Below are 26,945 nucleotides of genomic sequence, written 5' to 3'. Positions count from 1 at the left end.
CGAAATTGGTATTTCTCAGAATAGCGAAACGTTTTTTAATTTCATTTGGCAAATCTCGTCAAATAACTTTCAACGCGGGATCTCGAGTTCTTTGGTATTGCCTTCGCCTCACATTTTTAAGACGGATCAGTAGCTGAAGATCGTCGTCAATAATAATGGAGTTGAATTTAATTTCACATTTAGGAATTGCAATGCGTCTGGCTTCGACAATTAAATTTGTCAGAGATACGAGAGCATTATCTATATCCTTTTTGGTATCGAGAGGAATATCAACATCAAAATTCCTATCGATATACGTTTTATATAACTCCCAATCAGCTCTATGGTAATTAAAAGTAGAGCTGATTGGATTATAAATTGCTTCTTGTGGGATTCCAAACGTCACAGGAAGGTGATCAGAGTCAAAGTCAGCATGAGTTACCAATTACTCACACAGCTGACTTGAATCCGTTAAAAGTAAATCAATTGTAGAAGGATTTCGACTGGGAGAAAAACAAGTTGGTCCATAGGGATATTGAATAGTATAATATCCCGCAGAACAATCTTCAAATAAAATTTTACCATTAGAATTGCTTTGAGCATTATTCCATGAACAGTGTTTGGCATTGAAGTCACCAATAATGAAAAATTTAGGTTTGTTGCGAGTCAGAATTTGAAGATCAGCTCTCAACAAATTCCTTTGCTGCCCATTGCATTGGAAAGGAAAGTAGGCAGCAATCCAAGAGAATTGTCCAAAATTTGTTTCAACAGAAACTCCCAAGGCATAGAAATCTTTGATTGAGACGGTCGAAAGCTTTTTCGTAGTCAATGTATACCAAGTAAAGGAACTCTTGGAATTCGTTGACCTGCTCCAGAATGATGTGGAGCGTGACAATATGGTCCACACAGGATCTTCCGGCATGGAATCCGGCCCGCTGCCGCCAGAGAGTCGCATCGATCTTATCCTGAATCCGGAGTAGGATAACTTTGCATAGAACTTTGAGAACGATACACAGCAACATAATGCCTCGCCAGTTATTGCATACAGTCAGGTACCCCTTTTTGGGAACTTTCACTAAGATACCTTGCATCCAGTCGACCGGGAAAGTTGCGATGTCCCAGATATTACGAAATAAACGATGCAGTAGTTGAGCGGATGTCATGTGGTCAGCTTTGAGCATCTCGGCTGATATACTATCGACCCACACTGGGGCAGTCCTGGTTCAAACATGGAATAAACCTCTCATTCAACCATTCAGCGAAGTTTCAATATACACCCGATTCTGTTTTTACACGGATTTTTTTTACACGGCCGTTTAAAAAAAAAAACCCATACAAAATTTTTGCAAAGTTGCTCCATTTTGCATGATTCGTCGAGAAATCATAAAACTTTTTTTACACGGATTTTCAAATTTTGAACTGAAAACTTTTTTTACACGGAACGCATCCCCCGTGTAAAAAAAGAATCGGGTGTACATCAATGGCGACATTTTAGTCAATATTCACAATTTTTAACGATAATCGCATAAAAGTCCTATACGCCAAATTGGCCAAACAGCGTTTTTAAAGTGTGATTTCTTCAGGCATGTTGTTAATCACTTAATTTCGATGAACCTTGCTAAAAATTTCATATTTCCAGAGCCTACAGTGATGATTTATTTACTTATTTTGAAAAGACAGACCAAAAAAAGAGAGTTCAGTGCGTGATCTCTCTTGTTTCGGACAGCAGAACGATCGCGCGGTTGGCCGAAGTATTGTGTTCTGCATTGTGCGGCCGGTAATGAAAATTAATCAGTTCAGTGCGTGATCTCTCTTGTTTCGGACAGCTGAACGATCGCGCGGTCGGCCGAAGTATTGTGTTCTGCATTGCGCGGCCGGTAATGAAAATGAATCAGTTCAGTGCGTGATTTCTCTTGTTTCGGACAGCTGAACGATCGCGCGGTCGGCCGAAGTATTGTGTTCTGCATTGCGCGGCCGGTAATGAAAATTAATCAGTTCAGAGTGCGTGATCTCTCTTGTTTCGGACAGCAGAACGATCGCGCGGTTGGCCGAAGTATTGTGTTCTGCATTGTGTGGCCGGTAATGAAAATTAATCAGTTCAGTGCGTGATCTCTCTTGTTTCGGACAGCAGAACGATCGCGCGGTCGGCCGAAGTATTGTGTTCTGCATTGCGCGGCCGGTAATGAAAATGAATCAGTTCAGTGCGTGATTTCTCTTGTTTCGGACAGCAGAACGATCGCGCGGTCGGCCGAAGTATTGTGTTCTGCATTGCGCGGCCGGTAATGAAAATTAATCAGTTCAGTGCGTGATCTCTCTTGTTTCGGACAGCAGAACGATCGCGCGGTTGGCCGAAGTATTGTGTTCTGCATTGTGTGGCCGGTAATGAAAATTAATCAGTTCAGTGCGTGATTTCTCTTGTTTCGGACAGCTGAACGATCGCGCGGTCGGCCGAAGTATTGTGTTCTGCATTGCGCGGCCGGTAATGAAAATTAATCAGTTCAGAGTGCGTGATCTCTCTTGTTTCGGACAGCAGAACGATCGCGCGGTTGGCCGAAGTATTGTGTTCTGCATTGTGTGGCCGGTAATGAAAATTAATCAGTTCAGTGCGTGATCTCTCTTGTTTCGGACAGCAGAACGATCGCGCGGTCGGCCGAAGTATTGTGTTCTGCATTGCGCGGCCGGTAATGAAAATGAATCAGTTCAGTGCGTGATTTCTCTTGTTTCGGACAGCAGAACGATCGCGCGGTCGGCCGAAGTATTGTGTTCTGCATTGCGCGGCCGGTAATGAAAATTAATCAGTTCAGTGCGTGATTTCTCTTGTTTCGGACAGCAGAACGATCGCGCGGTCGGCCGAAATATTAGTGTTATTTCCCATCCCATAGATCGCATCACTTACCAAAGTGAAACCAGATAAATTATCCTTTGTAACTAAAACGAAATCCTATCCCAAGACAATCGTGGAGATGCAGAGGTATACTCGGTCTCTAGTAGCAACGAGAGTCGGACTAACAATCCTTCCATTCCTATATGACCGTAAGGACGTGGTCGGCGCCGTTATTGACTTTAAATATTTGAGCTCCCGAAACGTGTACATTGAGAATGGGTAGCTAACCCCAAGTCCCATTCATTGTGTTCTCTGTACAATTTCGCAAGTTCAGTCAATCACGGAGTAGCAACTACGAATTGTGCGGTCATAATGCTCATGCTCATGCTCATGCTCAAGACAGACCAAAAAAAGAAAATTGATCAGTAATTGTACTTTTTCAACACTTTTACTATTGGATATTATTCAAAATCATAGATATTGGTAAAATAAACGATTCGTGGCGGTGATCCAGTTAGAAAAATGATTTTTGGCGAATAATCGTGAAAAAAAGGCAAATTTATGGTATTTTTCACATATGCCGTTTATGCGATGGGGCAGACACGGGCAGCTGTTTCAAACGGCAATGGACAGAAAAATTCATGCTCTTTTATACAAACGCTTTCCCAAAAACATGATATTTGATGATTTTTTTCAAAATAAACTGATGCTAAAAAAAATACGTCCTAATGATTTTCGATTAGTTAGGAGGTTAAATAATTGAACAACATGGTACGATGAATGGAATTAAGATTTGCATCGCATTTGTTATACATATATTTAACCCTTAAAGGCGCAAGACGATTTTTTTAGAAATCGTCGAAAATGTTTTTATCGTAAACAACCATTAAAACCATTAACATTGAACGTATTTTCGGTTTGTTGTTTTAAAACAACATTGCGCATTTAAGGGTTAAAAACTGATGAAATATTATTATTGCCCCTTTGGAAGATAAAGTTTATAAGACATATTCGTATCGACATAGAAGAAAATAGAAAAGGGTTAGTTGTTTAAATATCATATGGACATTTTGTTTAGTTTTTTATACTAAGCAAGTGAATATTAGTACATATATACTATTTTGACTATGTATTGTGATATTTGTGATTTGAGTATTTTTTATATTTTACTGTTACACTTCTTTATAAAATATAAGAAAACACGCAGATACATAGGACACTTTTGCAAATATCACATTATTTACCAAAAATGAATATGAAAATACTGGTACATATTGTTTAATATAAAAAGCTCATGAACTAAAAATAATCCATACAATATTTACAAAGCTAGTCTTTATCCATTTTCTTCTGGGTGTATACAAATATTTTTAAATAAAATAATATCTTCCGAAGGGGACAATAACAATATTTCATTAGTTCTTATATTTTTTTCTAACAAATGCGATGCGAATTTAAATTTAATTCATCGTACCATGTTGTTCAATTATTTATCTTCCTAACTAATCTAAAATTATTAGTAGAAAATCATTAGTACTGGCATTCAGTAAAATTTATTTTGAAAAAAATCATCGAATGTCATGTCTTTGGGAAAGTGTTTGTATGAAAGGGCATGAACTTTTCTATCCATTGCCGATTGAAACAGCTGCCCGTCTCTGCCCCATCGCATAAACGGCAATTGTGGAAAATACCATAAATTTGCCTTTTTTCCACGATTAATCACTAAAAATCATTTTTTTAACTGGATCACCGCCGTGTATTTTACCAATATCTATAATCTTGAATAATATCCAATAGTAAAAGTGTTGAAAAAGTACAATTCCTGATCAAATTTCTTTTTTTGGTCTGTCTTTTCAAAATAAGTGAATAAATCATCACAGTAGGCTCTGGAAATATGAAATTTTTAGCAAGGTTCATCGAAACTAAGTGATAAGCAACTTCTCTGAAGAAATTACACTTTAAAAACGCTGTTTGGCCAATTTGGCGTATAGGACTTTTATGCGATTATTGTTTAAAATTGTGAATAATGACCAAAATGTCGCCATTGATATATATTGAAACTTCGCTGAAGATACCTATGATCAATTTCATCATTTCAATGAATGAGAGGTTTATTCCATGTTTGGACCAGGGCTGCCCCAGTGTGCGACCCTGGGGCTTTATTCGATTGCATGCTTTGGATGGCTGTTTGAATCTCTAGCAGTGACGGAGCTTCGGTATTGATGCGTGTTATACGTCGGATCCTAGGCACATCATGCCGAGGTGGTGGTAGCCTGGCTGGCACTTGAAAAAGTTGCTCGAAGTGCTCGAACCAGCGTTTCAGCTGGTCAGTTGGGTCGGTCAATAACTGATCATTCGCGTCTTTCACAGGCATCGTTGCATTCATCTTCGCCCCGCTTAAGCGTCGTGAGATATCGTAGAGGAGGCGAATGTCCCCGGTTGTCAGAGAGTCTGCCCACGCTCGCTTGTCCCGTGGAGTGTTTTACTTCCTTCTCAAAAGCCGAGTATCTTGACGGGCTAAGACTTTGGCTCCTCTGGTTTTTGATCGCTCTATCGCGGCTTTGGCTTCTCTTCGCTCCTCTGTCTTCCTCCAGGTCTCATCGGTGATCCATTGTTTTCTCTGGGTGCGCAGTTCGCCCAGATTGTTCTCGCTGGTGGCGATGAAGGCATTCTTGATGACGGTCCATTGGTCTTCCACGCTGCCACCTTCCGGAATACCTGCAGCACGCGTCTCCAGTTCTTCAAAGAAGGACCGTTTCACCGTGGCATCCTCCAATAGGGGTGTGTTGAACCGTCGTCCAACTCTCTCCTCCTCCTGACGAATCCGCGCAATGCGCAGGCGTATTTCGCCGATGAGGAGGTGATGATCAGAAGCGATATCGGCTAATACAGATGTGGTCGATTTGATTTTCTGTAAAGCCATCACGGGAGACCCACGTGACCTTGTGAACCGGTTGATGAGGGAAGAGCGATCCCCCGATCACCATGTCGTTATTACCACAAAATTCTGCGAACAGCTCTCCGTTTTCGCTCATTTCTCCGAAAGCATGGAGTCCCATAATGCGCTCATGGTTCGAGTTTCGGATGCGATCTTCGCATTGAAGAACAGATCTTGATATCACCCTTCGGAATTTTATCTACGACGGCATTGAGTTGACTGTAGAAGTTCACTTTGTCTTGCAGATCGGCAGCATCGGTTGGCGCATAACATTGGATTATAGTAAGGTTTGGACCCGGAAGTCCCAAATATCATCTGTTCGTTCTCTGTGTAGCTACAGCTATCCTGACAATAACGGAGTAACAATTATTGCTTTGTAAATAACCCTCCTGATTTTTTTAAATTACGTTAATTTCTGTAATTCTGTTTTTTCCAGGATATTTTCAAGACATATCCAAAACTCCAAACAAGCTATCGTTTTGGATTGCAAAGCCGTATTTAATTTTTTCCAAGAATTTCTTCACTTCTGATTACAAGGGACAACACATTTCAGTTATTTTTTTGTTCATCTTGACGCGCGATCTGTGGAGAAAATTAGTTAGATTTTTCACAACTCACCAATACCTTTTTGATTAAACATCTCCAGAACTCCGAACAAAGTTTCGATTTGGATTGTAAAGCCGCGTTCAATTTTTTCCAAAAATTTCTTCACTTCCGATCATGAGGGATCCCAATCAGAGAACAGTGAGATTTTTCACAACTAACCAATTCCTTCTGGACTAAATATCTCCAGGATTCCAACCAAATTTTCGTTTTGGATTGTAAAGCCGCATTCCATTTTTTTTCCAGATATTTCTTTACTCCCGATAATAAGGGATCCCAATCTTTAATTAATTTTTGGTTGTACCTTGAAGCATGGTCCGGGAAAGAAATCAGTGAGATTTTTCACAACTGATCAATTCCTACTGGACTAAACATCTCCAGGACTCAAAACAAACTGTCGTTCTGGATTGCAAAGCCGCGTTCTATTGTTTTCCAAAAAATTTCATCACTACCGATCATTGTCCTTCAAGATGAAGCAAGTAGAAGCATGTGCGAAACATTGAAGACGGTCTCTGTCTTACTCATCTTATGCCAAGTGAATAAGAACCAAATATTCAGCGGCCTGCTTCAACAGTTCAGAATAGCTGTGTAGCCCATGATAGTATACATGCTGTGAGCAACTAATCTAGAGCATCCTTTCTTGCATATTTGTATTGTAAATCATATTTTTTGAACAGTATAGCCTTGATGGGATGCTAACGGTTTAACCAGATGTAGATAACTGCCAACGGTATAAACTCCAGAACAATTTGGAGTACCTAGAACATTTGCGCACGGAAAACTGAATTGTAAATAATACCCTTGGACTCTGCGAGCTGCCTGTATGGACATAAACAGTTAACTTCGATTCCATATCAGCTGTAGTTTACCCGGAAGACCGATCTCTCTAAACTCCTGGATAATTTGGAGAACCTAGAACATCGGCAGTAATACTTTTTGTAGGATGTCTATTAGCATTTCAGAGATTGTAAAACAAAATCAAAGTCAATTGAAAAACGGTGAAAATACTGAAGACACATGTATGCAGTGCCGGGTTGATAACTTGGATTTTGTAGCCAAATAACTTTGAAGTTCCATTTTTTTCAATTTTTTTTTCATCCGGATCACTTAAGCCTCAGTTAATTTTTGAAAACATCTTGAAGCGATTTTTTTTCATAATTTGTTGCGCAGTGAAATCGACTTGATCTGACAATGCATCCGGTACTATGGCCAAAATACATAGAAATATATTTTAAAACGTTTAGAAAAATCATGCTTTTGACAGTTATACTCATCCGGAAGCTCACAATAAGTTGCGTTCGACTGTATTCTTAAAGTAAGTATAACCAAATGTGAGTGATGTGTCTAATCTACCTATCAGTGCTGTTTCAGATTTTTCTTATTTGCATTTTATCTTTTCCAACGCAGCAGAAATGCACCAACACCGCTAGGTGAATCAATCAAGTTTTTTCTGATGTATGATTGAAACAAAGAACTTGTAAAGTGGATCACACTTAAATTTCTGTCGTTTTAAATTACGCTTGAACTTTTGACCGTCTTTTATATAACAGTGGAATTGTTCATTGAACAATTTGGTGCCAGGTAACAATGTTCCTTTGGTGGTTGTAATGTCAATGAAGAGGAAGAAAATCCTCCTCGCTTAAGATTTGATTAGGGGGAAAGATGGCTTTGGCAGGTTTTGTTCTATTATTGGCAGGGGGGTTTTTGTCGACCAAATTTTATGAAATTTGGCCACAATATTCTTTGATATGCAAAGAATGCTTAGGCCAAATTTGAGCCTAGTCAGTCATAAAAAAACCCCTGCCAATAATAGAACAAAACCTGCCAAAGCCGTCATTCCTTCTACTTCCAAAAGCGAATCACCGTTTTGAATGGTTTTGTTGAACCGCAGCCAGAAATGCCTATCGATTTTTTTATAAAAAAAACGGGATGAACTTAATAAATAATAATATTTACAAAATATCATGTTTTTATTAAAGTTTTCCTAGCCTTGTAAAAACGTTAAACTCCAGTTGTTTCCGCGATCCAGTTACGGATCAAAGGAAAAGCCACACGTGCGTAGACACCAGGTTCATTACCGAGGCAGTTTGTGGCTCCCCACGACACAATACCGATCTGACGACCTCCAGTAACCAGTGGGCCACCGCTATCTCCATTGCAGGCATCGCGTCCTGGCTCGCTGGCACAAATCATGCTGAAGTAAAATACAATACAATAAATGCCTCTCCCGCTGTCGTATTAGCTGTTCAATCGCAATACACTTACTCATCAGTGACCCAGCCGGCTGGCCACCCAGCACTGCATGTTTCCTGATCGACCACTGGAATGTCAACCATTTGTAACGTGACTGGCAGAGATCCAGGTACGCTCTGAAAGTAGATTGATTTATCCGAATAAGCATAGATGTTGAAATGTTGATCAATAAAACATGCTACCGTTAGACCCCAACCAGACACAACAGCACGTGTCCCTCCTGGGTAATAAGTGCTTGCTGGTACCAGCTGAATGGGAGTGATGTGCAGTCCTTGAAGTGATTCCTCAGTGCGGAGAACGCATACATCATTTTCCAAGTTCCAGTCGTCATATTGGGGATGGTTTACAATCAACTCGACATTGAATATTGTGCCTCCTTCCAGACGGTTGGAAGAACCTCCACGAAGTGTAATCTGCAGAGATAGGTAATAATGTTACAAAATGAAACCGCAATATGTTGAAATTCGTTAGATCTCACAATGGCAACACTTGGCAATGGATACGTGCAGTGAGCGGCCGATAGAGCCCATCTATCGGAGATTATTGAAGCACCACAGCTGTGAGATCCACTGCGACGCAAGGACAGTTGGTATGGGAAATTTTCAATATCAGCATCCAAGCCGCCGACAACTCGTCCTGTTATTGGGGATCTCGCAATTGGTTCCTTCAGGTTATAATATGCACCGGGCATACGTCTGTTGAACTGCAACCAGACGTCCTCCTCAGGACCTGCAGCTACTGCAGCTACGCACAAAGCAAATACTGCTAACACTTTCATCTTGCCCAAACTACTGCTACCAACTGCTGTTGGGCCCTATTACTAATCTCATTTATAATTTTGTAATGACGAATCATGCATAAACATATGAAACGAAATTCAATGGAACGGTAGCAAATATGATTGTTTCAAGTTATCATTTTCTTATCGATGTCAGTACGTAACCCCTTCTGTGTGATTAGATACGTTTATGGGAAGTCTATTTATTCGGGTATGAACTGATATCATCTGAAACATTTATTACCGTTTTCTTTGGGATTGTCCAAATTCACCATTAGCTATGCGCGTTTTTTCCTTATTGGTAATTTCTAGGCAGTATTCTTCTTCTATTCATTCGCGATAGAATCATACCTTCACTTTGTGTTACATTGCCTGCTCGTATTGTGATGCACTATCACTCTGCTTTCGAAATGTAACTGTAATGTTTTTAATAATATTACTATATGGTTATTACAGTTACTTGTCTAGGAGAAAGTTTTCATCAGTCATAATCGATTTTCGAGCCGAACTGTCTTCATAGTGGTCTTGACGTACAGAATGCTTTGTGACAAACATGTCGGAGATTTCACAACTGCAGTACGGGAAAACCCAGATTATTCAATAAAGGTCACCCAGGATAACCAAAGGCCATGGATTGTATTTCGGATTATATGTTAATAAATTATACAAAAGGTTGTTCTTCTTATTCTGATGTTATACTTACCAATATTAGATCTCGGCAGCACCGTAGCGTGTGGTTGGTTGCCGCCAAGATGGCTGAAATACAACATATCTTAGTTTAGGAATTGCAGGACAAATTATTGTGAAACCAACTAACATAATATTATTAGTCAACGTAGTAGGTGAGAATGCGGGTGTAACCCCTAAAGTATATTCTTTCTGGTTCGTATTATTCTTTTTCAAAGTAAATCATTGTTTGAGAAATGTTCTCGTCTTTGTCTTGTCCGTAGTCTTCCAAATAATATTGAGAATTATCTTTGTTTATTAGGAAATTCTGTACTTGATATCTTGGCCAAAGCTGAATTGCGGTGGAAACTATCCAGTTCCAATCAAAGTCTGTTGCAATCAATGGTTATAAATCGTTGCAACAGAAATCAAACCCGGGGAGTTGCATCAGGAGTTGGATTCTTTTTAAACGCAACGTTCTCATGAGTTCTAAAGAAAGCTATAAAATTCGAACTGACATCGATTTAAAGTATGACTGACAGATCGAAAACAAAACCTGAGCTAGATTGGGCTGGTTCATCTAGTCATACATAAAATCCGATTTAAAATTTTCGTTTATATGTAAATCTGGAAAGGATAGTGAAATTGACTACGCATTCATTAAGCTTAGTCAAACGAAACTTGTGTACGGTGTACTTTACAAGCCACCTGATATGAATTTTAAAAATAGGATAAAATTTTCAATACTACTTACACTGGGGTCGCTTTTTAGAAGACTATTTTACGCGGATTTTGGGATTTAAGTGGTTTTTTTACGCGAATTTCCAAAAAGTTCTTTATGCGGTTTTTTAAAAAGGTCGAAATACACATGAAAATCAAGACGAGCTTGGTGGTCATATGGCTATCGCTTCTGCCTCATATGCAGGAGGTCACGGGTTCAATCCCAGGCTCGTCCCATTCCTCCTACTTTGTATCTTTCTCTATATTTCTCATGTTCCAGCAATTGCTAGAGCAGGAAATGGACTTCCACACCGTTTCCATTTCTATCTTATACCTTTAAATCGACTATTCTAGTAGTAGTAGTAGTTTTATTTACGTGGCTTTAAAAGCTAAGCCTCATTCGCCACATTCTCCAACTATTTTAGTAGTAACTGCTAGAATTGGAAATAAACGGAAAAGCTCGTTTTCTATATCCAATTAGAATTTTGCTATCTCCTATCACATTAGTTGGGCAACTCGTTAATCAAGACGAACCTCTGCCCGTCGTCAACCTCTTCCAACAATTGCATCAAAATTCCGCTTGAACTCGTGGCAAGTGCCGACGTATATTCGGCTTGTAGTGGGCGAGTGATTGCATCATCTTTTGCTTCCCCTTCCCTACATTGATTTGCATTCTGACTTGGCAGGCGCCAGTGTGACCTAGCAAATGTGATCCACCAGTACACGTGTACATTGAAGATGAGTGCTAGTCCCAAGCAAACATCTGTTAGTTTTCTCTGTCCAAGAACAGCTGATCTGGTCATAATGTAGTAGCAACTATTGGCAGTCAATCAAGCTCAACTTCAAGGTCGGAGAACACGAGGAAATCGAAAAAAAAAATTGAATTTTTGGTCGATTTTTGAAAAAGCCGCTTATCACGCGGATTATACACGTTTTTCAAAACAAAAAAAAATCCATAACAACATATAAATAAATCTTTTTCAAGGGAAAAACTAATTTATATTTTTTGGAAGAATAATGGTTTCATCGATCGTTTGTATATCTCGAGGCAATATAGGTGTCTATCTATCGAAAAGAATACGAAAATCGATTTTAACGCCATTTTGGAATCCAATATGGCGGACAAAAATAAGGGATAATGATTATTTCATGGGGATCTCAGAAATATAATCATACAATATGGATGTCTATCAAACGAGATCGATGAATAGATTTCGAAAATTGTTATTCGACACCATTTTGGAAATTTCAAGTTTGAAACAGTTTTGTTTTAACAATGAAACCATGCAATATGGGTGTCTATCAATCGAGATCGATGAACGCGATTCGTAAATCGATTTTGTCTTAAAATTTAAGATGGCGGACCAAAATTACGGATAATGACTATTTCGTGGGGATCTCAGCAATAAAATCGTGGAATATATGCGTCCATCAATCAAGATCGATTAATTGAATTCGAAAATCGATATTTGACGAAATTCCGGAATCCAAGAAGTCCGACGGCGTTGATCAGCGTGAGCTTATTTCAAGCAATAGAAATTTTCCAAGTCCTCTGAAGGCTGCTACAGGAAATGCCCCGAAACTTCCTGGAAGAATTCCTCCAGAAGTTCGTCCAGGAATTTCGCCGGAAGGTTCTACAGGAATTCCTCCAGGAATTCCTCCGGAAGTTTCTCCAGGAATTCCTCCGGAAGTTCCTCCAATAATTCCTACGGTAGTTCCTCCAGGAATTCCTCCGGAAGTTCCTCCAGGAATTCCTCCGGAAGTTCCTCCAGGAATTCTTCCTGAATTTCCTCCGGAAGTTCCTCCACGAATTCCTCCTGAATTTCCTCCGGAAGTTCCTCCAGGAATTCCCCCGAAAGTTCTTCCAAGAATTCCTCCGGAAGTTTCTCCAGGAATTCCTCCGGAAGTTCCTCCAGGAATTCCTCCGGAAGTTCCTCCAGGAAATCCTCCGGGAGTTCCTCCGGAAGTTCCTCCAGGAATTCCTCCTGAATTCCTGAAATTCCTCCGTAAGTTCTTCCAAGAATTCCTCCGGAAGTTCCTCCAGGAATTCCTCCGGAAGTTCCTCCAGGAATTCCTCCGGAAGTTCCTCCAGGAAATCCTCCGGGAGTTCCTCCAGGAATTCCTCCGGAAGTTCCTCCAGGAATCCCTCCGGAAGTTCCTCCAGGAATTCCTCCGGAAGTTCCTCCGGGAATTCCTCCGGAAGTTCCTCCAGGAATTCCTCCGGAAGTGCCTCCAGGAATTCCTCCGGAAGTTCCTCCAGGAATGCCTTCGGAAGTTCCTCCAGGAATTCCTTCGGAAGTTCCTCCAGGAATTCCTCCGGAAGTTCCTCCGGATGTTCCTCCAGGAATTCCTCCGGAAGTTCCTCCAGAAATTCCTCTGGATGTTCCTCCGGATGTTCCTCCAGGAATTCCTCCGGAAGTTCCTCCAGGAATTCCTCCGGAAGTTCCTCCAGGAATTCCTCCGGAAGTTCCTCCAGGAATTCCTCCGGAAGTTCCTCCAGGAATTCCTTCGGAACTTCCTCCAGGAATTCCTTCGGAACTTCCTCCAGGAATAACTCCGGAAGTTCAACCAGTAGTGCCTCTGGATTGTATCAGAGAGCAGTTATTGGATACCCTTGTGGCCCGAGGTAAACTACTCTTCTGGAAGATAAGAGATGTTTTTAAGGGATCGTGATATGGTCTGTATATAGGCTATCATTATTTTTTTGTTCTTTAATTTGTTTCTTTCCTCAAAGTTTTTTTTTTCGTGCTGTCTCTGCCTCTCTGGCCATCCGGAAGATGCTCCCAGTCGAACCATTATGTAACCGTTGGTCACAAAATACAGCTTGTAGCTCCACCACAAGCAAATATTCCTTGTTTTCCTGTTAATCCTTCGTGAGTTTTTTCTGTTTAGTAGTCCGACCCTGTCCTTGTCAAAAGAACTCACACGTTTATGCTGTTATGTCTGTCATCCAACTGTCATATTGTTTGTTTGCAGCGGTTTGAACGTGTACTTGTTTGCAAGAAAGTACGCAAAGCAAATTAAAAAGGTAACCCAGAGAGGACCGTTAAACCATAAATTAGTAAATGTTCGTGTCCGTTTCTCAAATTCATAGGTTTTATATGCTTGGCCTAAATCGATGTCGTTCTTTCTGTCCGTGTCCATCAAAGGAAATAGAAGTGCGCGACGTGATCCTAAAGTTAAAGTTAGTGTTAATTGTTCAATATTAAATGGTGTAAATTGTTAAACTTTTTGGTGTCATTGTAGGTTAAAACTTAAAAGTTACGATAGTAGTAGATCTTAAAAACTATTATCACAGTTCGAAGTAGTACGGTTAGTTGTTGAACAAAAGTGTATGTTATATTGTTCTAATTGTTTCATTGTTTCTATTATAATAGAATATAATAAGCCACAAGAAGAGTGAAGAAGCATTGTTTAAACCCAATTAGCCTCACGAAAAGGTAAATGCCAATATGTTAGTTTTAAGGAAGTTTGTGGATGTAGTGTGGTACTGGCGGGATGGGCAAAATTATGTGTGATTATGTGCTAATCTGCTTTGGCAGGTCCGTCCAACGGGCCTTTTTGTGTTTTTTGCGAGTGCTTGCCTGGCAAGCCGATCTTCCCAGAACCCCGGAACAACGTCATAAAGGCTGAAGGATTGGAATCCGTCAACACATTCCGATCGGGAATATCCCCAAAACGGACAGAAACCCCATCCAGCCCCAACGTTCCACCAAGGTTCATCGAGGAGACCGACCGGTTTATGTTACGGCGTAAATTCGGTCTAGTCCATCCGAACCCAGCTACGAACCGCCATTGCTTGACGCCAACGAAACCGAGCATCCCAGACCGGTTCATGTTCCGGCGTGAATTCGGTCACCCCTCAACCGCCCTTGGAATCCGCCACCGAAGCCCGCACACCACCAGTTCCCGTACCACCTCTACCAACCAACAAGCGCACAATCCCGAAAAATTGTAAACCGCAAGTACCACAAACCTACCAAAACCAAAGTGACGTCACTAATAGGCCCGTTTAGGTGAATAAATAGTTGTAAAACGATTATAGTTGGTGGTTAGGTTTTTATGCAGTGTTCCCTAACAGTTGAGTAGTTTACACCTAATTTCAATTTGTTTCCGTTTTCCGTGCTCAGAAAGGAGTTCCAGGCCTCATCCTGGTTGGACACTTTCTGAAGGGTCGACACGTGTGGCTTTTGAGCACTCAGCATTTGAGAACTGTGGTTTCCCTTTTCCAGCGTAACGTAGTTTCTGGTGATTTTCCCTTTCTGTTCCCTCTCGGATGAATTTGTATGACTGTGAGAGTGTAACCGACTGACAGCATAAGCGACCCGGTCTCAGCATAATTATCCCAGTGATAAATTCCTACCGTGAGTTGCGGCTAGGCTATAATTACTAGAGCACAATTATACGCCATACCGTCTCTGACGCCAAATGCCCGAATGATCAGCAGAAACTCCCTGTTCCCGAATCCTAAGTCTCGTCCATCCTTAAAACTGTAATCTTAACCTCGAGTCATCACGAGTACGTTGGCTTATGTCCCACACTTACTAACCTTCCATAATAACATGATATCGAATAGACATATCATAATGAATCGTGACTCTGTAAAATATCATATACGCCTGAGCCTACCAAAAAAACGAACTTAGAAAAAAATCTCTCTTTATACGGAAAATTTGAGCTAATACATTTTGAGCAATTACATTTGAAAATTTAAATAATTATTGCAACGTTTTACGTGATGAATCATAACTTAGAGGAATAAATCATTTAAATTTCAACGTTGGAAATTTTAAATCAATCTTTCAACTGTCAAATGTTTTGTGTTCGTCTGGCTAATAGATCTTCAGATATGAATGTAGCGGAAGCAAGTCGTATGCTGTGGTGGAGATAAGAGACTAGCGTTTCTGTAGGTTGAATGAATCAAATATAGAGTAAGTTATTATCTTTTAGATAGTTGTTTTCACACAGCTGCAGCTTGATGACTGCAATTTTGTGGTTGTGATTCAAGTCTGTGCAATATTCAGGGGGTGTGTTCCTCAAAAAATAATTTCTGTACACTACCAATCCAAAGATGGCAAGTTCGACTATTTGTCAAATCTATTTTATAGAATTAATTCGACATTTGCACGTGAACCATCTCTTGTTTACTTGATTATACTTGTGAATCCCCTGCAAAAGCACTCATCACGATTTTCTCTTCAACTCTAAGGCCGCCCAGGCTAGTATGGTGAAAACCCTGTAAAGAATTTTTCGGAGCTCCCGCAAGATTTTGCCGTTGGGAGAGAAAACCTTTTTGCCTTTCACGTACAACAAAGTTGTACCGAAAGGCTATCATTTCACTCCAAAATCGAACTTTTTATAGAAGTCTCAGAGACCCATGATGTTATATACCAATCGACTCAGCTCGTCGAGCTGAACAAATGTCTGTCTGCCCGTGTGTATATGTGTGTGTGCACACGAAAACCAAAAAAAAATGGCCGCTTTTTCATATAGTAATTCTTAACCGATTTTCTCGCAACAAGTTGCATTAGATAGGAGACAAAGGCTTGTTGATCACTATTGAATTTGATCACGATAAACCATTGCGTTTAAAAGTTATCAAGAAAATGGAATCGAACTATATAATCGCCATATAATGTTGGTGTCTTGGCTAAATGCGAGAAAGGCAGTATTACCACTCGGTGAATTAAGTTAGGTTTTTTTAAACTATAGGGGAAGGTGGGTAGACTTGATCCCCGGGGAGACTTGATCACCCCCTGTTTTATCGAGAACTAAAGTAGTTTTGTTCTTGCGTATTTTTTAGTATGATCCTCTAGACAAATGACCTTTATGTGGTGAGTTATTTTTTGGATTGACAACCTTATTTATTCTGCAGAGCGGTTTGTATGTTTTGACCTCCCTAAAGATTTTTTTATTGGCCACGCAAAATTTGAACAGCTTTTTTAACAATGACCAAATGCTTTCATTTTTTCACAGCACAAAGCCATAAATATGCTTATTGATCTGTACTGACGAAAATGTCAACATTCCATCAAAGTTTTAGTATATTCAAATTTGAAGTAATTGCCTCAATATGGGGACACTTGATCCCCCATTAGTAACCCATACAAAATTTGGCGAAAAATTTAAAAAATATAAATCTGTTCTCAGGTTTCTAATTTTTGTAGATTTGACAGATTTGATGAATGGTTAGCGGGAAAAATATTTATTGCGTATTGAAAGGGGTCAAGTCTCCCCAAATTTAAAAATTGCATGTGCTGTCAATAACAAAAATCGTTCATGTATACGCACAGCAATTCGAAAATTTTGCGTATTTTGAAGGAAAAATATTTAATAAATCTGAGGGCACTTTTCTAATTTTATCAAAGCAAGTTATTGGAGAGGGATCAATTTCCCCCGAATATTTAAAAAGTCGTTTTTTTGACAGCACTCCGAAAAATCAATTCTGTATCAATAACAACAATAATTTAAGGACTGTCATACATCAGTAAAGTTAAATACTATATTTTATAGAGAGTCTGTGTGGAAATCAGGTATGTTTATTTACTTTTGACTGTGATACATGGGACTTCAGAAAAGGGGATCAAGTCTACCCAACCTCCCCTACTGTTTTGTTGCACAAATTGACGCATTTGATATGAAATTTATTTGAGGTTTTCCGTAAAAGTAGGGGAACTGCTCCTGGAATTCATCTCATGGCTCCAACATCAGAGACATCATCCTACACAGTTGGCAACAAATCTGCACTATAATTTTTCACAATTCACAACAATTAAATATAATTCATTCAGTGAGTGCAACTAATAGATGGATATTTGAGTTTCCGAAATGTCACTTCAATCTGACAAAATGGTGCACACAAAACACACGTGGGCGCAAGCACAGCACATGAATATACGTTGAGTGAGATGGACATCGGAACAGTTCGCCTATATGTATGTAAATATAAACTATCGTCACTGTGGAAATTTTAGCATGAGCATGATGATCGTGCATTTCGTAGCTGCTACTCCGTGATTGACCAGGGTAATCGCAATTGTACATGGAACCAATGGATGGGGGGTATACCCCATTAGGCATAAGTACGTTAGGCATAAAGACGTTAGGCATAAGTACGTTAGGCATAATAGACGTTAGGCATAACGGTACATAGGCATAATATACGTTAGGCATAATGGACGTTAGGCAGCGTTATGGTCATATTTGATTAAATCTGATCACGAAATAAACCAAATTGTACCAAACAGGAGGGTAAATGTAACAATAAATTGTAGACATATATGCAATAAATTTTATGTGTTGAAGATACTATTTTGGGATATTCATGTTCATCCAAAATATTCGTGAGTTCAGGTCTTGAATTCTACCATAGAAGCGAAAGGTAATGTACCCGTAAAAATATTCAGGGTACATCCTACTCTGTTCAAAGAAATCAAATGACTCAAGGGAAATTTTTCTGCGTGCCCCTTAGTGACATTCTAAAATGCGCGAAATGTTCTGAAGTTCAGCTCGTATGACCTACGCAACAACGGTCTCCTAAATGTTTTCGTCAGCTAGCAAAACCCTTTCCAACAGATCCTTGGATACCTGCCAAGAAACGTTATACCGATCTTTCTGCATTTCAATACACTGAAGGCCATCCAAAACGTTCTGGAGTTCAGGTCGTCAGATCCACAATAAAGTAGAAGTTCAATGCTTGATTGAAATTAAGCTCAGGTCATCCTGCTCAGTTCAATGAAATCAAATGACTTATTGGAAATTTTTCTGGGTACCCCATAATTACATTCGTAAGACCTGCGCAACAATGTCGTCGAAAATGTTTCCGGCAGCTATCAAAACCCTTCCCTACAGATCCTTGGATACCTGCAAACAAACGTTATAACGATCTTTCTGTATTTCTGTACACTGAAGACCATCAAAACGATCAGATCTATAATGAAGTAGAAGCGCAATGCTTGTTTCAAATCATGCTCAGGACATCTTGCTAAGTTCAAAAAATCAAATGACCTATTGGAAATTTTTCTACGTGTCCCATAATGACGTTCTAGAATGCGCGAAATTATCTGTAGTTTGGCTCGTAAGACCTACGCAACAGCATCCTCCAAAATGTTTTCGGCAGCCATCAAAATCCTTCCCAACAGAACCTTGGATACTTGCAAACAAACGTTATACCGATCATTCTGCATTTCGATACACCGAAGCCCATCCAAAACATTCTTGAGTTCAGGTCGTAAGATCTATAAGAATATTTCGCGCATTCTAGAATGTCATTATGGGGCACGCAGAAAAATTTCCAATAAGTCATTTGATTTCTTTGAACTGCGCAGGATGACCTGAACTTGATTTGAAACAAGCATTGCGCTCCTACTTCGACCAGAGGTAATAATTATACCATTATCCACTTTAATGGACTAAAGCCTTCATTGAGCTGTTGTTGCAATGAATTTCGTTCATTCCACTCAGAGTTATGATTTTGTTTCCTTTCTCGTCTAACAAAGTTGTACCGAAAAGTTATCATTCCACTCCAAAAACGAACTTTTATAGGAAGACCCATATTGTTATATTCCGTTAGAAAAGAGAAAGTAAACATTTTAACCCTTAAAGGCGCAAGGCGATTTTTTTAGAAATCGTCGAAAATATTTTTAACGTAAACAACCATTAAAACCATTAACATTAAACGTATTTTCGGTTTGTTGTTTTAAAACAACATTGCGCATTTAAGGGTTAAACATCTGACATGTCTTGAACCCATATTTAATAAGGCGTTCTATTATAGATATGTACTGTACTGAAATGTGCTGATAAAGCGACTGTCCATCGCGGTACATCGCCCCACATAGTATAGCTTCTCAGTTCCTTATCAATACTCTTTCGGCAACAGTTGTCCGGCTTAGTACCCGATAAGAAGACTGTTGCTAAAAATCCACTGGATATACCACTGAGAAAGTGAAAACCCAACTGAATTATGACGTACTCGGGCACACATGATAATGCCTGATCGATTACAAGCCTGATAAGTTTATCGTCGGATCTTTTACCTAATCATTGCTTGTTGATTTAAATTAATCCTATTATATCAAGTTTCTGGCTTGAACTTTTTATGCGTGATATACTGTCCACTCTGTCTGGCAATGGATTGTTTTTCCTTGAATATGGCGGAAGTATAGAATATAATTATTTTAATTAAATGCTTGGGTATGAAAATCAAGATTTTTTTTTATAATTGCATAGGTGCATCGTGAAAATGATTAAGTTGAATAATAATCAAAACTATTCATTTAACTATTCTGAAGAATACAGTAAAAATTGGACGCATTTTAAATGCTGATCTGAATCAGCACCTACGTGCTTTTATCAAAAAATAAAGAACAAATTTAACTTAACTTAACAAATAAAACATAGAACAAAATATAAGAAATTGTAAATGTAAGATTTCCATGTCAAAATTGAAGAATTCCATATACAAAGATTGGACAAAACTATCGGGACAGACTTTAATCTTTATCAAAATTCAAGTGGCCATATCGGTTTTGAACAACCCGAGTGGTGCAAAGAGCCGCCTTAAAAGATCTCCACATCCTGGGTGATGTCCAGCTATCGCCTTTACCAATTGCCAAGTTAGATTTCGATCGACTTTATTGATTGATTCATTGAGGCTGCGTCACCATGTACTTTTGGTTTTGTCTCTGCTGCGATGGACAGCTAGGTTCCATTCTAGTGCTTGTTTAAAGAGTTCGTTCCGCCCTACCAGCCAGTTCCAGAATTTTAGTTGCTATCTGCCTTTAGTGACAACGACGATGGAGCTCGATGTTTGAGATCAAGTTGTGAACCCACTTGCAGCTTTTAGTCTACACTTCCACACACCATTTCTCACTAGCGTATAACAGCACCGATTTCTTATTAGCATTAAAAATTCGGATTTTAGTGCCTTTCCTTGTCTGACTGTTTTTCAGATATTTATTGCTTTACTGTTTTCTGTTTTCTTGCTCAGTGCGCCCAGGTCGATCTTGGCTATCACTGTGATGCTAGAAGGGGTCGCCGTGTTCACATCCAACGATTTGGTTTTGTTGACGTTAATGACCCTGCCGAAGAAAAGCGCTCGGCAAGGACGTCAAGCTTACTCTGCATATCAGAGCGCCGTTGAGCTAGGAGTGCAATGTTATTCGCCAATTCGAAATCGTTTAGGTAGGGACACGGCAGGTATTTCCGTCCATCGTCATAGGGGCTAAACCCATCGAAAGCAACATCCATTCGCTAGAGCTCCACTATAGCAGAACGTATCTCCTGAGCTTAAGATTTGATACGAATGAGTTTGTCAAAAAAGTGTCTCCTTTATTGGTTTTCGAGACTATGACGAAAAGACGAAAATACCTGCCTTAACCCTACTCCATGATTATAGGCTGCCAAAGTAGTCCGCGGTTTGGTTCACGGCCAATTACATCTACCAGAATCTTATCAATTACAATGAGAAACAGTAGCGGTGATAGAATACATCTTTGCCTCAGACCGGATATGACCCGGGTAAGGACGGACAAGACCCTGTTGTGCAGCACTCTACATGAGAAGGCTTCGTACTGTGCGATGAGGCCGATGATTTTCTCAATCCTTGAGTCTCAGGGTGCTCACATATTCTTGTGATTGAGACGGCCGGAAGCTTTTTCGTTGTAAATGAAAATCAAATAAAATGATTCTTGGAATTCGTTGACCTACTTCAGGATGATACGGAGCGTGACAATATGGTCCACACAGGATATTTCGGAACCATGTCCGGCCTGCTGCCGTCGGAGAGCCGCATAGATCTCCTTTTCAATTCGAGCTAGGATAACTTTACATAGGACTTTGAAGACGGTATACAGCAACACAATGTCTCGACGTTTTTCGCATACAGCCAGGTCATCCTTTTTGGCATCTTTACTAAGATATCCTGCATCCAGTCGACCTGGAAGGTTGCAGTGTTCGAGATATTACGAAATGAACGATACAATAGTTGAGCGGATGTCATTGGGTCAGTCAGCTCTGAGTATCTCCGCTGATATGCGATCGACCCATGGAGCATTGTTCGATATTATGCTTTGGATGACCTTTTAAATCTCTAGCAGTGGTGAAGCTTCGATATTGACGCATGTTATACGTCAGATCCTAGGAAGACCATGCCGAGGTGGCGGTGGCTGGCTGGCACTTGAAAAAATTGTTCGAAGTGCTCGAACCAGCGTTCCAGTTGGTCAATTGGTTCGGTCAGTAGCTGTCAGTCGCGTCTTTCACAGGGATCGTTGCATTCGTCTGCGCCTCGCCTGAGATATCGTAGAGGAGACGAAGGTCCCCCCCAGGTTGCTGCGATTTAACAGTAAACGAATAACGGTTACCGTCATTTTAAAAAGATGCGCAGCAACAGCAATTAGCGGTCCAAATTCCGAAGTTTCATTTTTTTTAGGAAAAAAGGGACGAAAAATAAACAGGAATGACGGTTGAAAGTTAAAAAAAACTATAGGGATGGTGGGGGTAAATTGGACACCATAAGAACTGCTGTTGATTGCAAGTGACTATCAAGAATTTGTATTGTTCAATGCAGGAGTGTCGAAGCTTATCTTATTGGTTAACAAAGCCTGCCGTGAAACAAATTAAAAAAAAAATCAAATGTGTTATTTTGATCATTTAAAATTAGTCCAAAATAGTTCAATTTTATTTTGAGAACCATCCATCGTTCACACCGCGAAAATCGGAAGACTGCGGTGGGCCGAGCACGTAGCCAGAATGTCGGACAGTAATCCGGTGAAAATGGTTCTCGACAACGATCCGACGGGAACAAGAAGGCGAGGTGCACAGCGGGCAAGGTTGATCGATCAGGTGGAGGACGATTTGCGGACCCTCCGCAGACTGCGTGGTTGGCGAAGTGCAGCCATAAACCGAGCTGAATGGAGAAGTCTATTATGTGCAGCACAGGCCACTCCGGCCTTAGTCTGATAATAAATAAATTAAGGAATCGACACGAGTGGTACGATTTCCACGAAATCCACTTAGCTACTTGGCTTCGTCGACGACATTAATATTATGGCACGTACATTGAGATGATGGAAGAAACCTACATCAGACTGAAGAGGGAAATAAAGCAGATCGGATTTGTCATCAATACGTCGAAGACAAAGTACATGGTAGGAAGAGGCTCTAGAGAGGACAATGTTGGTCATCCACCACGAGTTTGTATCGGTGGTAAAGAAACCGAGGTGGTTGAAGAATTCATGTACTTGGGTTCACTGGTGCCCTCCGATAACGATACCAGCAGAGAAATTCGGAGACGCATCGTGGCAGGAAATCGTCCGTACTTTGGACTCCGCAAAACCCTAAGATCACATAGATTTCTCCGCCGTACCAAACTGGCTATCTACAAAACGCTCATTAGACCGGTAGTCCCCCACGTAACAATTTCCATGCTTCTTGGATTTATTAAATTTTTATAGCGGATTTATAATAGTAATCACCATAACTAGCTGCTTAGTTTTATTGTCACTCTTATTGCTATCAATAAACCTCCTATAAATATGCTGAAAAGGTTTCAAACGTCAAACGCCTATTGACTTTATGAGCAGCTCTGCGGGTATGATGAAGAGCGTAATAAATCCTATTTTAAAAGCTCGAATAAAGCCACCAAAATTTATGGTCGTAATGTGGTCAAAAGAATAACCCTAATAAGAATATTTGCATTGCCAAGAGTTTATAACAGAGTTCAATAAGAGCAACATTTTTCTGATCGAATTCTCTGATGGCCATATTGGAAACGGAGAAGCATTTTCAAGTCTGTGAAATTTTTCACTGTAATTCATAACTAGAGGATGTTTTCATCGCGTAAAATACTTTTTTGGTAATTGCCTTTCGTTACTAATACATTGAGGATGATTATCGACAAAATCAGCGGTGATTTATGATAATGCAGTTATAATTAATTTACATTTTTTCCCAGAACTACATCATTTTGAGGGCGCATGATGTTCAATCTTATTTTTCCACTAGCTTTCACAATGAAATCGAAAGCGCACCTCATTTCAATTGAAAAATAATCCTGAAAAAATATTTTGCAGTTGTGTTCATCATGCATCATGCCTCTACGGAAACGAGACCTGAATAATACTAGTAGAGAACCAACGCGCACTTGGAGTTTTCAAAAGAAATGTGCTGCGTACAGCTGTTGGGAGAACCACCCATCATTCACACCGCGAAAATCGAAAGACTGCGGTGGGCCGGGCACGTAGCCAGAATATCGGACAGTAACCCGGTTAAAATGGTTCTCGAAAACAATTTGATGTCAACAAGAAGGCGAGATGCGCAGCGAGGAAGGTGGATCGACCAGGTGGAAGACGATTTGCGGACCTTCCGCAGACTGCGTGGTGGGCGAAGTGCAACCTTGGACCGAGCTGAATGGAGAAGACTTCTATGCACTGCACAGGCCACTCCGGCCTTGGTTAGAGAAAATAAAAAAAACAGTTGACTTGAAAAATCAATTGGTTTGAACTCCAGAACTATTTTAGAAATTTCAGGATATCTGATTAGGACACATCTAAATCGTAAATCATGCGAAAGGCTTTCAAGGGCATGTATGCATCTTAAGAAATACTTTTCTCCTCACTTCGTCTTATACCGACCAAATGCGTTAATTAAAAAAAGCATTGCCTTATTTCAGCGCATTGTCTTCTTCTTCAATGGCTCTTCATTCCATCTGAAACTTGGGTTGTTTTTCAACTTAGTGTTCTACTAGCATTTCCACAGTTATTAATTGAATCATTCCTGATGTCTGCCAGTTGCATGAATATCTTGTGTGGCAAGCACAATGGATGTACTGTGCTCAAGGAGCTGCAAATGCTTCCCATCCGGAAGCATCCTAGGCCGAAATTCGGGGAAATTACATTCGAGGAATTGTTAATGGGAAAATAGCAGGAATATGCAATTTTGGCAGAATTTGGCAAAAGCACAGACAAACAGACACAAGACTCGTGAAATTTTCATCGTACACTGATTTACAGGTCAATTGAAATAATCATTAGTTGGCCAATCACTCACTTGTGGGGCGCGCACCGGTTTTGTTCAAGTTTAACGTTTGCTCACAACCGCCATCTGGTTCGTGATTTGCCCAACTTAGTGAGTACAATAGATGTCGTTAGTATATGTACGACGATGAATTTGATAAGTGAATGTACAATGTTTTATGTCTGTTTGTCTGTGGCAATAGTGTATTATGCAGTGTTCACACCAGTCCAGTAGTTTGACGAACATTGACTCCGCCCCCAAGAAAACGCTTCGGTTGCTGCTTTGTTTGAATGTGTGTGAAGTTGTTAGTACAACCATGACCGTTAGCGGAGCAACTCCGGAACTAAGTAAGGTCGTGCAGGTCGACCTGAATGAAGCTAAACCAGTTCCTCCACCAAGAAAGGAAACTGTATCACGTCGGGAGAGGGTCGTGCAAATTGCCGATCCTAAGGAACAGAGGAAGTCAGTGCCTCCACCTAGGAGGGCAACTGAAGTTCGCCGGAACGATGAACAACCCTGGACTGTGGTTGTAAATCCAAAGAAGACGAAGCGACGAGCGAAAGAAGCCGCAGGCAAGGAGGCAGGTGGAACGCAGCTTACATCTGCTAAGAAGGGTTAGAGCCCGTGTTGCAAAGGTGCGCTTCCCAACGGCAACGGTAAGCGGAAAGACAGAGGCGAAGCGATCATTGTCAAGTCTGATGATAAAAGCTATGCCGATGTCTTGAAGGCCATGAGGAGCGATGATAAGCTTACTGGTCTAGGAGGCGACGTCAACTGCATCCGTCGAACGCGGAAAGGCGAGATAATTCTCGTCCTAAAGCGGGGTGCTGCTCAGAAGAGTGCTGAGTATAAAAAGTTGACAAAGGAGGTACTGGGTGATGGGGTTCAAGTGAGAGCCCTATGCCCAGTATCGGTCATCCAGTGCCGCGGCCTGGATGAAATAACCGAAGCTGTGGACCTGGTGGACGCGCTGAGAGATCAGTGCAACGTCCAACTCCAGGAATCCGAGATTCGGTTACGTAATAGCTTTGCTGGGATGCAGGTTGCCACATTCCAAGTGCCTCTGGCTGATGCCAAGAAGGTACTAGATAAGGCTAAGCTGAAGGTGGGATGGTCGGTATGCTCGTTGAGCATAATCCAGCCACCTCAGTCCTGCTATAGGTGCCTCGGCTACGGTCATAAATCCTTTGACTGTCGGGGTCCCGATCGTAGTAAGCTATGCCGCAGGTGTGGAGCTGAAGGCCACAAAGCTCGCACCTGTCAGGCCGCACCGAGGTGTCTGATCTGTCCCCCTAATACAGACAACAGACACCTCACCGGTGCACAGGCCTGTCCGGCCTCTAGAAGGGTCCAGACATGCAAGTAACACAGCTAAACTTAAACCACTGCGAGGCAGCGCAAGCGCTGCTACAACAGTCGGTTACTGAGTGTACACACTTATTTTTTTACCGGGATCTCAGCAAAATGTTGAACTTTTACCGAGATTCGCACAGCCGTGCCCCAGCAAACATGTTTTTTGCCGAGATTTCTGTCAAAGTTGCTGAAAATCAGCAAATAATTTGCCGAAAATCAGCTAACAAACGTAATTTTTGCCGGGATATCAGTTTTTAATTTTGCTGGCGCACGGCTGAGCGGATTTTTGCCGAGCTGCAGAAATAAAAACTGAGTGTGTAAAGCTGATGTTGCCTTGCAGTCCGACCCATATCGCATCCCTGCTGGAAACGGCAGTTGGGTTGCTGACAAGTCCGGATCGGTGGCAATCTGGACTTGCGGGCGGTTCCCCATTCACGAGATAATATCATCTCCTAACGATGAGGGTTTCGTTATAGCAAAGGTAAACGGAGTTTACTTTTGTAGCTGTTACTATCCTCCTAGATGGAGTATAGGGCAGTATACTAGCGTAGTGGACACTCTTGAGGTCAAACTAACTGGTCTAAAACCGTTAGTAGTAGCAGGGGACTTCAACGCGTGGGCGGTGGACTGGGAATCCCGGTTCACCAACGCTAGAGGTCATATTCTGCTAGAGTCTCTAGCGGGACTTAATGTAGTCCTGCTGAATGAAGGCCAAGTGTCAACATTCAGAGGACCGAACGGTGAATCATGCATCGACGTGACCTTCTGCAGCGCGGGATGGACGTTGAATCCGGATTGGAGAGTACATGAAGGGT

At 40.8% G+C, this 26,945-nt stretch overlaps 1 protein-coding gene across 1 annotated transcript; it reads right to left on the bottom strand.

The window, feature by feature from the left end:
- Positions 1-8,274: 8,274 nt before the first annotated feature.
- On the bottom strand, positions 8,275-9,380 carry LOC134203713 (trypsin-7-like). Its single transcript, XM_062678575.1, has 4 exons — positions 9,076-9,380; positions 8,780-9,010; positions 8,610-8,713; positions 8,275-8,538 (listed from the first exon to the last, which is right to left on the bottom strand). The coding sequence occupies exons 1-4, from the start codon at positions 9,373-9,375 to the stop codon at positions 8,346-8,348; spliced, it is 828 nt and encodes a 275-aa protein (XP_062534559.1). The 5' UTR covers positions 9,376-9,380; the 3' UTR covers positions 8,275-8,345.
- Between the last annotated feature and the right edge of the window lie 17,565 nt (positions 9,381-26,945).

This window comes from Armigeres subalbatus, unplaced genomic scaffold (genome assembly GCF_024139115.2).
Source record: "Armigeres subalbatus isolate Guangzhou_Male unplaced genomic scaffold, GZ_Asu_2 Contig207, whole genome shotgun sequence".
In the NCBI taxonomy this organism is placed as follows: Eukaryota; Metazoa; Arthropoda; class Insecta; order Diptera; family Culicidae; genus Armigeres; species Armigeres subalbatus.
The sequence above is the reverse complement of the archived record's forward strand: the minus strand, read 5'-3'. Positions and strand labels throughout refer to the sequence as shown.